The sequence below is a fragment of the Erpetoichthys calabaricus genome, chromosome 10 (genome assembly GCF_900747795.2).
Source record: "Erpetoichthys calabaricus chromosome 10, fErpCal1.3, whole genome shotgun sequence".
Taxonomy (NCBI): domain Eukaryota; kingdom Metazoa; phylum Chordata; class Cladistia; order Polypteriformes; family Polypteridae; genus Erpetoichthys; species Erpetoichthys calabaricus.
The window spans coordinates 4,897,584-4,912,511 of record NC_041403.2 but is presented as its reverse complement, the minus strand read 5'-3'; the positions used below and the strand labels follow the sequence as shown (position 1 = coordinate 4,912,511).

General features: G+C 46.8%; 1 protein-coding gene across 2 annotated transcripts in view; it reads right to left on the bottom strand.

Annotated features, from left to right (window-relative positions):
- Positions 1-14,928, bottom strand: part of fggy (FGGY carbohydrate kinase domain containing) — a 183,543-nt gene that overhangs the window by 64,035 nt on the left and 104,580 nt on the right. For both annotated transcript variants that reach the window (XM_028810782.2, XM_028810783.2), the window contains exon 6: positions 7,293-7,408. In XM_028810782.2, coding sequence (XP_028666615.1) covers positions 7,293-7,408 — 116 coding nt within the window. The remainder of the gene's footprint in view (positions 1-7,292; positions 7,409-14,928) is intronic.

The window sequence follows — 14,928 nt, the reverse complement described above, 5'->3', positions numbered from 1 at the left end:
CTCATAATGAAGAGTGGGCCGCTGTCTTCAAATGAGGGGTGCTGATCGAGAGACTGGCCAGTGGGTTAGGATGGCAGGTGTTAGAGCACAAGGTTTGACCAGCGGTGCAGTGCAGATGGGAAGGGGTGACGTCGACCGAGCCTCGCTGCTGAGTTAAGGGGGCCAATGAAGGAGGACCTCAGGGTGGGAGTGTGTGCCCATGAGGATTAAGAGGTGCCAGCTGAAGGGGTTGGCACATTTTGGGACTCTAGCCCCGGCACACATACACATGATAGGAGACTCCACGATACACTGGAGTGATTATATCTCACGCATGGATAAGGAATCCCCCAGGAGCATTGAGGGGACTGCCAGTCTGGCAGGCGTTCCTCATCTTGACACCACTGTGACCTTCAACGGGAAAGTTCAACCACAAAGAGCTTAGCAGAACAATGGCAGTACAAAGTCTCCCGGGGGCTTCACTTTCACTTTCTGGCCTGAAAAACACCAGTCAGGTGCCAAATCCCTGCTAAGTGGCACAAGAGGGCACAGCCTGGTCCTGGGAATGGCACACCTGAGCACTGCAAGGAGTGTCTAAGCAGAGAGCAGCACCCCCTCAGGACGCAGGACAGGCCCCTCCCCCCCTAGGGTGGACACAAGCACGTCGTTCACAAGCCTTTCGGATTTCCACTCGCACCCACGGCATTCCAGAGGACGCAAAGTCACGGTGAGCGGCTGGTAACCAAAGAAGGGGAATTCTGCCACTGACACGGCCTGCCCTCTCCGCCTCCGTCGCCCGGATTTAGCGCCGCGGCTCCTTTTTCGTTTTTTCTCTCTTCAGAGGGAGGCTAGAATTAGAAACAAAAACATCGGCGTGGCGCCAGCAGTCTGGACAACTGGGGGGGTCAGCTCCAGGACTCATTGTGTTGTGCTGTGGGGGGTCGAGGACAGTAGCAGCTCAGGACAGGGTGGCTTAGCGGCTAAGGGGAGGACCGCAAAACAACATGGCTGCTGGTTCAAAGCCTCACTTGTGTGACCCGTCAGCACCAACATGGTATTTGAGGGGTGTGAGGGGCCGGAGCCCACCCTAGTGGCAGGAACCAGTTAATCACAGGGCCCACTAACATACAGACATGCCCACCTGGGGCCATCTACCCAATTAAACCAACGTGCACATTCTCTGGATAAAAATAATGGAGCAGAGGTGGGTGCAAGACCCTCCGAGACAGACAGACTGGGTGACTTGACGACTGGATGGCCACTTGGGAAATAATCATGAAGTGGGACTCTAAGGAACTGGAAAAGGCTCACTGTGCCAACCTTAAAGAGACCAGGCAGGGTGGCACAGCCAGACTCTAAACCACAAGGAAGTGACGTCAGTTATGGGCTCGGACCACCAAGTGACCCCCCTTGAGCTACAACAGTTGTGCAAAGCATCCACACTGGTAAACTGCCTGGTGAAGGTTTTCATTATACAAAGGGTGCCACATAAAATAAAAGATGTGTATGGGGACACCGAATGCCAGTCTGTCTGTTTGTACTTTATATAGCGCCTTCCACGGCCGTCAGCCCAAACAGGAGCTGTAGACAGAAAACAAGAACACAACTCAAGGTCGTGTCACTTTCTAACCTGTTTGGGTCCTGAACAGGGTCGTGGGGGTCCTGGAGCCTATCCCAGCCAGCATAGGGGGGCAAGGCAGGAACAAAGTGCCAGTCCTCGCAGGGCAAACACAAACAAGGCCCAATTTAGTGTCGTCACTTCACCTAAGTGGCATGTCTTTGGACTGTGGGAGGAAACCCACTCAGACACGGGGAGAACATGCAGACTCCACGCAGGGAAGACCCGGGGACGCAAACCCCGGGGGTCTCCTTAATGTGAGGCAGCAGCACCACCACTGTGCCATCATGCCGCCCCATAACACAGGACTCAGTATCACTGCAATGCAGCTGCCGACGTCAAGAGCACAAAATCCTCATCATCAGTCTTCTCTCTGCACGGCACCTTTCATAGTGCCACACAGCGCCCAAAAATATCACACGATGAAACTCAGTGGGCGAGTGAAAGGCGCTATATCAGCAGACTTCATTCTGTAGAGCACAGCGCACGATAATGGAAAGAAACTGAAAGCAGATTGGTAGAAGTCTCTGCATCAGCACTCTTCATTTCTCCTGTACCCTCTAACTCCTTGGAAAGCACGACGAGTGAAAGGCGCTATATGACCAGTCTTCATTCTGTATAGAGCCGTTACAGAATATAAAGAAACTGAAAGGAGATTGTCATTGTCTAGACTTGGTTAGGGGGCAGGGGGTGGTGTTTCGAGCCTATCCCAGCTAGCACAGGGTGCACCACCTGGACAGGGCGCCAGTCCATCGCAGGGTGACACACACACGGGCCATTTTAGGGTCACCAATTCACCCAACATGCATGTCTATGGACTGTGGGAGGAAACCCACTCAAACACTGGGAGAACATGCAAACCCCACACACTGAGGACCCCGGATGCAAACCCCAGGGTCTCCTTAACACAGTGCCACCGTGCCGCCCAAAGTAGATGAGTGAAAGGCACTATAAGTTCACACAACACACAAATACTATAATGCAAAGAAACTGAAGGTAAACGAGTTGATGGAAGGCGCTATATATACTGTACGGGGGTCATTTGACAAATACGGTAAAGACAGCGTGTTTTGGAAAAGATCGCTTCAGACGTCCATAGAGTATAAAGAACGCGTCACTTCAGCCCTTCTTAGTTCAAAGAGTGACACCTGATAGGCGGGACGTCACAAATGAATCGTGGCGCCGCCTCAGAGAAAATTACCCAGCAACCCTGGTAATCATCCTTTCCGTAGAGCATATTTTACAACAAAACACAGCACAAAAAATAAAAAAGAAACGTAAAGTAGACAAGTGAAAGGCGCTATATGACCAATCTTTACACTGTACAGCACATTCCATGCTGCCATATTGTAATACAGAGCAACTCAAAGTACACGAGTGAAAGGCGCTATATTATCTTTCTTTAAATTGTCCCTAGTGTGTGCTTGATGTGTGTTTGTGCGCCTTGTGGTGGGCTGGCACCCTGCTCGGGGTTTGTTTCCTGCCTTGCGCCCTGTGCTGGCTGGGACTGGCTCCAGCAGACCCCCCGTGACCCTGTAGTTAGGATATAGCGGGTTGGATAATGGATGGATTGATAGTTTGTATAGTGCCACATGGCACACAACAATATAACACTTAATGTACTCTGGTGAAGGGCGCTATATCATCAGTCTTTAGAGTGCCTTTTAAATTTCTGCATAAAACACAACCAAAAAGAAACAGAAAGTAGACGAGTGAAAGGCACTATATCAACAATCTTCATTCTGTATTTACACGTATCACACAGTAAGAAGTTGAAAGGCGCTATATTAATCTTTCTTCTGTACATTTCTTTGAAAACTTCAACGCAGCATACAACAATATAAGAGAAAGAAACCCGGGGCAGACTAGTGAAAGGCGCTATATCATCAATCTGTATGCTGAACAGCACCTTGTACACTACAGAAGACTCAAAGCAGACAATCAAGAATGTTCACAGCATTCACTTAATAAAGTCGCCGTTACTTTCAACATAAGATCCATCACAGGGCAGCGTAAAACAGCAGTATCTGTAGGGGGCGCTCTTGCAGAAGCCACGCCAGAAAGGACAACATGTTCAAAGTGGAGCCTTTGTTATAAATAAAAATAAAGAACTAAGCACATGTGGAGGGACGAGCAAAGAGCGCATGTCTGCTGCCCCTCTGCTCGGTCAGACCCACACATAACAATTTCACGTTGCTCCATCCGCCTAACGATAAACATGAACCTCTGGTAGATCAGCGTGGCCAGCAGCCCCCATGACCGCTGCACTTTGGGCCTTTCTGGTAGCCTTCACGCTGACCACCTTAAAAGGGTAAACACACCGTCCCCTTAGTGCAGTCAGCAGCCTCTTTGTCACCTTAAGGAGGTCAGACGTGGCCAGATGTTGTTGGCCTCCAAGCCCTCTGTTGGTACTGTCCAGGTCACTCTCCTCCCTTTCTGTCCCTGTCCTGTGCGTTCACCCAAAAGCTTCTCATCGTTCCAATAGGCGTTAGGATGAAGAGTGTAATGTGAGAGATTAATGTTATATAGCGCCTTACAGAGTGTGCCTGAGCACACAGAACATGATGGGGTTAACAAGAATTAGATGTCAACACTCACAGTTAGGCTCTAATGTGGTGGGGAGGGGGGGGCACACTGTAAAGGGCACTACAAACAATCAAGAATGCTTGTTAAGCAATAGGCGGCCACTAGGGGCAGCGGTGGGCAATGACACCTCCAAGTCACACTCCTCATCTGCTTCATGTGACGGTGGCTTGGTTTAATTTTTTTTAATTAATTCATGAAGAAGGTTATGAGAAAGATGAGGGGGGCCGAGTGACGTTGTGGTTACGCAGTCGCAAGCCTGCCAGTTCAGTCCAGACCACCACGTCAACTGCCTGGGCTTAAATTGTGAAAAGAAACAACAACAGTGCTGAAGCTCTGTACTTGTAAAGTAAAAAGGCGCTATATAAGGAAGACCACTCTAAGGCACAAGGCTACATGTCCAGTCACCCACCACACTTAACCACTTAGTATGCTGCTGCTGGAAAATGTGAATTTCCCATTGGGATTAATAAAGTATCTATCTATCTATCTATCTATTGAGAGGTGCTGCAAAGAGGAATGGGCCAAACTGGCCAAGGATAGGTGTGCCAAGCTTGTGGCATCATATTCAACAAGACTTGAGGCTGGAATTGCTGCCAAAGGGGCATCGACAAAGTATTGAGCAAAGGCTGGGAATACTTATGGACATGGGATTTCTCAGTTTTTTTATTTTTAATAAATTTGCAAAAACCTCAAGCAAACTTTTTTCACGTTGTCATTATGGGGTGTTGTGTGTAGAATTCTGAGGAAAAAAAGAATTTAATCCATTTTGGAATAAGGCTGGAACATAACAAAATGTGGAAAAAGTGATGAAGCGCTGGGAATACTTTCCAGATGCACTGTAAGTGGAGAGTTCAGTGCATGTAAAGTGTTCACTAGAAAGGCGCTATATAAGGGTGGATTAGTGGATATGGAGAGGGGCTGCAGGTCACCTGACTGTGGGTGTAATCACCGTCACTGCCCATCACTTCAGCTGCCCAGAGTCAAATTTTTTAAAACAAGGAGCTGCGTACCTGTCCGGTGCAGAAAGGCACTATATAATGGCGAGCCAAGCAGATAAAGGAATGGACTGAAAGTTTAATGTTCAATTTCCACAAAGAACTCAGCCTGTGACCAGAAGCGAGTCACTTGCCATTGCTCAAACTGTATAAAGTACGTGAAAACAGCTCAGTGATGAAAGGCGCTATATAAGAAAGGCCGTGTGAGCTAACGGATTAGGCGCTGCACTGCAGTTCAAGCCCGACCACCACCACCGCTTCCTTAAGCTGCCTGTGCTGAGCTTTTACAAAACCCATAGAAATGTTAGAAGGTGTAAAGCACACAGGAAAGGTGCTATATAAGACAAAGCGTACATTATTTTAGCAGTGGTGGGACCCCCGGTGTACAGAGGTCCGATTGTGCTTCACCTAAATTGACCTACAAATGGCTAAGAGGTGTTGAAAAAACCCCCACTGTGCTCTTAGGCATAGCAGGCAGATCTGACACCATGCCACCCACTGCCAAGCCACCCAGCACGGGCACCACAGCATCCACAGCATTCCTTCATTCAGCATTTGGCAAGCCACAACTGAGACTCACTAACAAGCACTGAGTGCCCACCTCTGCCCTCCATAGCGCCTTTCGTGAGGAGCGGCCGAAGACGTCTGAACGTCTGTTTGAACTTTAGTTGGTCCCCTTCTCACTATGGAAGAAATCCCACCTGAGCTTTTGAAACAAAGGCAGCCAGTGCTGGCACGACATGGGTGTTCACACTCAGGGCACCAAAAGGGTACAGACATGAGAGAGACAGAGGCGCGTGGGAGGTGTTGACAGGCTTCCCATCCCCGCTGAGATGAGGGGGGCTACACAGAGAATCTCCAAAGGTCACCGAGGCGCCCTGGAGACCCCCACCACGAGCAGCGAGTGCCGTCTGAGGCGAGGGTGGCAGTGGGTGGGAGCATCTAGCAGATCAAAGCTTGCGGTTACCGAAGTGGCAGCCTCAAGCTCTACCCTTAATGAGTCACAAGTCACAGTTCAGGGTGGGAGAGTCCGCTGTCACAGGTGGGCTCCAAGGCACTGCAGGTGAGAAAGGTGAGACCACAAACAGAAGAAACTCCACAGTACTTATTGGGGTTGGCATTCACAGGGCAGCTGCTTATGGCAGGGAGGTGATGGAGCATCTCTGACTGTAACCCTGTGGTCCGTGTGATGCCCCCTGCAGCTGCCCACATGCACAACGCAACACACGCAGAAAAACAGGGCTGCCAGCAAGTCAAACCCCCGAGATATAAAATATAGCGCCTTTCCTCACCTGTCTCATCACAAGGTATTCAATAATACAAGACAGCAGCACCCCTGCCAGATCTCGAGCCATCAGCTGACATATTCTCAACAGCTGTCCCCCATGTGGCAAATTAGAGGGTACCTGGGGTCACCATATAGTGCCACTGCCAAGCATCCCCGAAGAACAGATTACCAGAATCTTACAGTGCCAGAAGTACCCCCCTCCCCATACATACCCAGGTGCCCCAACCTTCCATGCAGAACCCAGGGGACCCCCCCCCCCATAAGCATATAAGATAACAAAAAAAGACTAGACTGTGGATATGCCCCCCTTCCCTGGTGACTCCCTATGGTCTTCTTATCACACCTTTCAAAACTGCGGGCATGACAAGCGTAAAGTGCCCTCTGGAGGGACTGGAGGGCATAATCTGCAGGCCTGGATGGTGTGAGTGCCCCACCAACCAGCAGTGACAATTCTAAGCCACACCCCCTCACGGCACACACTTTCTCCTACTGTTAGAAGGCCACACCCCTCCTCAGATCAATAGACCACACCCACTTTGTCTGTGAATTACCCCAATGGTGGAGCACCCTCACCCAGAATCACACCCTTGGCCCACCAACTATCCATCAGTGCACTGCTGTGCCCCAAAACCAAACATCCTACTTGGTATTTAATAATGAACCCATGAAAAATGCCAAATAGTAGACGGAGAAGGAAGAGGGCACTGAAGACGGGGTGTGTGACTTTTTGATAGAGCAAAGCCTGGAATAAGTGATCAGGGCATACTGAACTGGAAGCTGCCATCTGCACTCGCCCTTTCAGCGCCCACTGCAGGTGTCGACTCACCAATTTTAGAGTAGCCGTCTTCCAGCAGGTCCTTCAGGCCGATGGACTCCCAGAAGCTGTCATCCCAGCCCGTCTCGGAGGAGTAGGTCCATTTACAGATGAGAGTGCAGAGGGACCTGAAAAGTGGGCAGAACGGTGAGAAGAAGGGTATGGTGCCAACAGTCAATTCAAAACTGGCCATTGTGCCCCATGGCATGATGGTTATAATCATGAAAAGGCGGATATAGTTAGCAGCAAGCTCAGGGGGACTGGCGTCGGCCACCATCTAGCCTGGCAGACTGACTGCCAGTAGTTGTCTTGCCCACATAATCAGTGCAATGAGTAAGAGGAACACTCAGCTCCCAGAGGTCACAAAGCACATGGACGCCTTACACAACTCTGCGCTAACAGCTGACCTGCCAAACTTGCCCAGGCGCCCACATTGTGTCCGCTCATATAAATAATTAAAATGAGTTGAGGGGTTATGCCCACCACTAGGGGGTGCTAACACAGGGATGGCTACATAGACCAATCTGATTTATCCAACCTTCGGGCAGCACACCCATATTGTCAGTCAATAACTGAAGTGAAGTGAAGGTTTATGCTCACCTGTAGGGGGTGCTAGTGTCTGTGACAGAGCATTATTGATAGGCTGATTTCATCACTCCCCCCCCCCCCCCCAGCCCCCGCCCGCCCCTTTGTCTAAGTACAAGTGTTTAGACTGATTAAGTGAGGAAGGCCACGTCAGGTGGGCACCACACTCACCCCTAGGGGGCGTAAGCGCACAAATGGATTGACCTGACTGACCGACCTGCCTGCTCCGATGTTCTTGTATCTCCTGCCACCATTTAGGCTGACTTCTTCTTCTGCGTCTTGCCACGCCTTGCAGGATCATGCCCGAACACTAGATGGCGGTGTTTGTAGCACACGAGAAAAGCGACTGAGCCATTAAAATGCAGGCAGTTTTTGCCCACCAAGATCACCGCTCCTCTTGCTACACACTCTCTTCCACAGGTGAATGTAAATCCCCCCCATTAACATTTTCCCACTTTTTCATTCAGTCGCCAACCGATCCAAACTGATGTTGGCCAACACGGTGGCCCCTCACTTGTATAAATGTATGAATGTGGATATTTTCAAACTCCCTCGACAAGTCTTTTCTCAATCTGCTCCATGTTTACTTCAGAATAGCGGAAGACGAGTGGAGATACCTGCGGTAGGTTGGCACCTTGCCCTGGATTAGTTCCTGCCTTGTGCCCTGTGTTGGCTGGGATTGTCTCCAGCAGACCCCCCGTGACCCTGTGTTTGGATTCAGCGGGTTGGAAAACGGATGGATGGATGGAGTGGAGATACGGAAATACCAAACGGACCAATCGGAGTCGCGGGGCTCTGTGTAGGATCCATGTTGACGTGTAGCCACATGTTTGAGGAGGTGCACGTCAGTATTATTAAAAATGGTTAAAGTTAGGTGAGACATTACGCTGGCCTCTAGGGGGCACTAATGTCTCTCACAGGCTGACTTCAACACTCATCATCTTAATTCAGGTTCACGCTGATTAAACCAGGAAGGCCAGGTGGGTACAACACTCACCCCTAGAGGGCGCACAACTCTATCACCTCTCCAGTTACCCTCTGGGCAGATGACTGTGCCCTTCACTGCTGCAGTGGCTCTCAGGCCCCCTTCTGGATTTCTTCATTCTCTCATGGGTGCAGACGTGTTGGTATTACATGTTGATTTTCTAAATGTTCATTTAAGGGACAAATTGCCACTCCATTCGGGGTCTGTTCCTGCCTTTTGCCCAGTGTGGCTGAGACCATCTATTGCCCGAAACCCCCAGGCTGGTAAAGATATGGATGGGATTGAGCTGTCAATCAATATGAACACTCAGAGGGGAATAGATGATGTCCTGTCTCATCTGCATCACCAGTGTACTGTGGGCTGGTTAAAGACTAAGCAGGCATAGCTGCATGTGGGCACCAGTGGCACTGAGAGTGTCTGTTTCTTTGACCACACAGCTGGCAGGACGAATCATTTGAACTAAGCAGGTGCCAGCAAGCGGAAGCAGTAAGGGGATGCCTATCGAGCAGACCACACTACGTGTTTCACGCTTCCCCTCACCTGACCACAGCGAGGGTGCTTTACGGGCATCCAGCCAAAAGACAGATGAAAAGGTGGGCACGGCCATGGTGCTACAATCTTGAACAATTGCTGGAAACCCACCAATATTCAAAGCAAAACTGAAGGAGCAAACAGTAATAGCTTTCTAAAGCTGATAATAGACACCAAGAGCACCCACAAAGGGACCACCAGAGCCCTGTTTACATAAAGACCTCAAGGTCCTCTCAGCCACTGGTTCAAGTTCAACCTCCATGTCCACTTGTGTAAAATAAACGTAAACCACTGAGCTCAGTGGCTAAAGGCGTCTGACATATATATATATACATATATATTATGTCATATGAAAAAGTTTGGGAAGCCCTCTTAATTCTTTGGATTTTTGTTTCTCATTGGCTGAACTTCCTTTTAATATCTGACATGCCTTATGGAAACAGTAGGATTTCAGCAGTGACATTAAGTTTATTGGATTAACAGAAAATATGAAATATACATCATAACAAAATTAGACAGGTGCATAAATGTGGGCACCCCAACAGAGATATGACATCAATACTTAGTTGAGCCTCCTTTTGTCCTCTAGATGCTGTCCTCCTATAGCCTTTGATGAGTGTCTGATTCTGGATGGAGGTATTGTTGACCATTCTCTCCAGTTCAGTTCAATTTGATGGACAGCCTGCTTCAAATCATCCCATAGATTTTCAATGATATTCAAGTCAGGCGACTGTGACGGCCATTCCAGAACATTGTACTTCTCCCTCTGCATGAATGCCTTTGTAGATTTCCAACTGTGTTTTGGGTCATTGTCTTGTTGGAATATCCAACCCCTGTGTAACTTCAACTTTGTGACTGATGCTTGAACATTATCCTGAAGAATTTGTAGATATTGGGTTGAATTAATCCGACCCTCGACTTTAACAAGGGCCCCAGTCCCTGAACTAGACACACAGCCACACAGCATGATGGAACCTCCACCAAATGTGACAGTAGGTAGCAGGTGTTTTTCTTGGAATGCCGTGTTCTTCTTCCACCATGCAAAGTGCTTTTTGTTCTGACCAAATAACTCCATTTGTGTCTCATCAGTCCAAAGCACTTTGGTCCACAATGAATCTGGCTTGTCTGAATGAACATTGGCATACAACAAGCGACTCTGTTTGTGGTGTGAGTGCAGAAAGGGCTTCTCTCTCATCACCCTGCCATACAGATGTTCTGAATTGTAGAACGATGTACAGATACACCATCTGCAGCAAGATGTTCTTGCAGGTCTTTGTAGGTGATCTGTGGGTTGTCTGTCACCATTCTCACAATCCTGCTCATATGTCGCTCCTGTATTTTTCTTGGTCTGCCAGACCTGCTGGTTTAACAGCAACTGTGCCTGTGGCCTTCCATTTCCTGATTCCATTCCTTACAGTTACAGAAACTGACAGTTTAAACCTCTGAGATGGCTTTTTGTAGCCTTCACCTAAACCAGGAGACTCAACAATCTTTTGTGTTCAGATCTTTGGAAGAGTTGCTTTGAGGATCCCATGCTGTCACTCTTCAGAGGAGAGTCAAAGGGAAGGAAGCACAACTTGTAATTGACCACCTTAAATCCGTTTATATCTCATGATTGGACACACCGGTCTATGAAGTTCAAGGCTTAATGAGCTCATCAACCAATCAGCATTGAGCAGTGACAGGCATTCAAATCAGCACAATGACAAGGGGACCCACATTTGTGCACAGCCAGTTTTTCACATTTGATTTAATTTCATACAACTAAATACTGTGTCACTAAAAATCTTTGTTCAGAAAACACCGCAGTACTCAGATGTTCCTAGGAAATGGAAGACATACCACTGTTATCTTTTTGTTGAAAGGAGAGTCAATTATTATGCAGGCTCAAACTTTTTCATATGACTGTATAGCACCTTTCCACCAAGAGCAATTTCATTTCTTATATATTTTGAGTGTTGAGTGCAACCCCCTAAGGACAGAACAATTTTCCATTTTCATATTATATAGCACCTTTCAAGCAGCTGATGTTAGGTGATGCTATTCATCATAAGTGCAGCCCTAATCACTTCACAAGGTGAGCCACTGCACCAAGTCTGACCGTGTTATTCAGCGCCTTTCACAATAAGTACAGATGCCAATCAAGCTAATCCATCAATCAGTTATTAGACATGTTTCAAGAGAATTGTAATTCCCAGTCCACCTTAATAAAAGGATACTGTCTGTCTAGTCGCGGTGTTTCTATCATTCTAAAATGAGGCGCATCGCAAATATATTTGGTAATAAAATGCACTGCATTTTTCATTCCAACAGATGGCGCATCACAAACATTAACACTGCTTTTACTAATAACATATCCAATGGCACGTAACAGAGACATATGCATTGCCCTTTCAATTCCAAGTTATGGCACATCATAAACATTTCCAGTAATAAAATGCACTGCATTTTTCATTCTAACAGTTGGCGCATCACAAACATTAACACTGCTTTTACTAATAACATATCCAATGGCACGTAACAGAGACATATGCATTGCCCTTTCAATTCCAAGTTATGGCACATTATAAACATTTCCAGTAATAAAATGCACTGCATTTTTCATTCCAACAGTTGGCGCATCACAAACATTAACACTGCTTTTACTAATAACATATCCAATGGCACGTAACAGAGACATATGCATTGCCCTTTCCATTCCAAGTCATGGCACATCATAAACATTTTTGGTAATAAAATGCACTGCATTTTTCATTTCAACAGATGGCGCATCACAAACATTAACACTGCTTTTGCTAATCCCATATCCAATGGCACGTAACAGAGACATATGCATTGCCCTTTCCATTCCAAGTTATGGCACATCAGAAACATTTTTGGTAATAAAATGCTCTGCATTTTTCATTCCAACAGATGGCGCATCACAAACATTAACACTGCTTTTACTAATCCCATATCCAATGGCACATAACAGAGACATATGCATTGCTCTTTCCATTCCAAGTAATGGCACATCATAAACATATCTGGTAATAAAATGCACTGCATTTTGCATTCCAACAGATGGCGCATCACAAACATTAACACTGCTTTTACGAATCCAATACCAAATAGTGCATAACAGAGACATATGCATTGAATGATGCACTGCAAATGTTAACAATGAGGTCTACATTTGTTACTTTGATGATCAGCCTGCCTCAGAAAGGTAGCAAAGCTAGTCATTTCTAAAGGCAATGTAGTTTGTCAAATTAATGAAATCTGTTATATAGTGCCTTTTATAATGAATATAGCTCTATATATAGTAATATAGCATCTCTTATGATGTGTACAGTTTTAATAAAACTAATTCCTCAATCTGGTGGTATCTTTCACTAGATGTGACATCCCTTGGACAATTGAAGTGAACAGCACTAGCGAGCCTGTTGGGCTGAATGGCCCGATCTCATCATAATTTTCCCAATGTTCTAATGTTCCCTAATTTATTCATAAATCAATGAAGTCTTCTCAGTTAAGCAAGTCTGATGCACAGCTTAAGACTCAGGCCCCTTAATTATTTATTTTTTTCCTGAATTAGCAACCAAACAATATTAAGACACAAAATGTATCGACACATAAACAACAACCTGCGTCCATCACACAATAACTGAAAATCAAGAAAGGTGAAGGCCTCAGTAATGTTGATCTGCTCAGGTCTGCAAAGACATTCTGACAGCCAGAGCTCTTAAAAAAGGAAATGTCTGCCAAAGCAGAATGAGTGCCACAGAATTAAATAACGGCTTTAATTAGCAACAAGAATTGGCTTCAAATTAACAAACTGAATGAAGTGAAGCTGGTTGGAGTTTGAGACCCCGACTTGGTTGCTCATCTGTTGGCTCACTTGACATCAAATTAATGTTTAGATGCCAAGTCAATTAAAATAAAGGGAAATAGTGAATTAGCAGCAACAACTGGTCACTAATTAAGAAGAGAGTTGGAATGAAACATGCAGCCACAGTAGCTCTGCAGGAATGGAGTTGGAGACCCCTGGCATAGAACAACCACACAGGCAGACACACACACACATGTAACGTGCACACCACAGACAGTCATGCAGACACGCACACACAACAACATAACACACACGGTGACAGTCCGGGTTGGCGGTGACAAGGTGTCCCCAACTCCAGGGACACACACAGGACGTGGCCATGCAAAGGACCCCAATCAACACCCAGCCACACTTACAAAATGTGCACCCCACCCTGCAGCACAAACACAAGCACACTCAACATGCAGCGGGCGATGGCCCTGGCAGCCGCACCCTCTGTGCCCACCACACACACAAACACAGGATACAACCCTGGGACGGCCACACCTGAGACAAGGTGACGCACATCTGCACTGTGCCAGCCACAGGACTTTGGCACACTGCGGACACACAGACACACACACACACACACACAGCACAAGCGTGCCCACTTTTTGTGCCCATGTGATGGCGGTCGCTGTGAAAGGTGCTATATAAAGTAAAACTCATCTCGTCAGGTTGTCTTTGTAAAGCATTTGCTCCCTAAGGTGGACGCTGAGGTTCTTCTCACTGCTGCTGTCAAGGGGGGCTACTATGAAAGGTGCTACATACAAACAAGATCACCCGGCTTATTAAGAACAAGTCTGCCAGTCGTTATTTGCTTTACTGCCCTAAATGAAGTGACGTTGCTCATGGGTCCCACAAAAGGCGCTATATATAACAAAGGCTGAACACGCGCAGTATAATGTGTCTCGTTATACAAGTGAGGGGCCACCGTGAAGCACATCGGGAGGCTAAACTACTGTGAAAGGCGCTATATACAAATAGGACTGGCTGGGTGAGTGTGCAGGTCATTAATTGCATTACTGTACTAAATGAAGGGCTCTGGGGTCTTATTCTTATAAAACAATACAATTTATTTTTGTATAGCTGAAAATCACACAAGGGGTGCCACAATGGGCTTTAACAGACCCTGCCTCTTGACAGCCCCCCAGCTTTGACTCTCTAAGAAGAGCAGGAAAAGATGGAAGAAACCTCAGGAAAGGCAGTTCAAAGAGAGACCCCTTACCAGGTAGGCTGGGCATGCAGTGGGCATCAAAAAGAAAGGGGGGTCAATACAAGACAATACACAGAACAGAAGACAAGTCATCCTCAATACAATAGAAATATTACAAGCATTCAATAGTAGATGATAACACGTAATGGGATTTGGACAACAACATTCATTTCTGTAGCACATTTTCATACACAGGATGGACCTACAAAGTGCTTTAAAAGAAAGGAATCAGAAAAGGATAAAAAAAAGAAAAATGAAAAAGTAATAAAAATAAATAAATGATGGGCTTACATAACACAGAAAAATAATTAATATAAAGATAGAGTCCTATTATGTAATATCACATTGTAAGTCTCTAAAAAGGATTCCGATGACAAGGTCAGATGGCCAGGAGGTCGGAAAAAAAAAATCTGCAGGGGGCCGAAAGACCACCCAGCCCCCACTTGACACTTTTATAGCACCTTTCATGGGGCAATCGTGA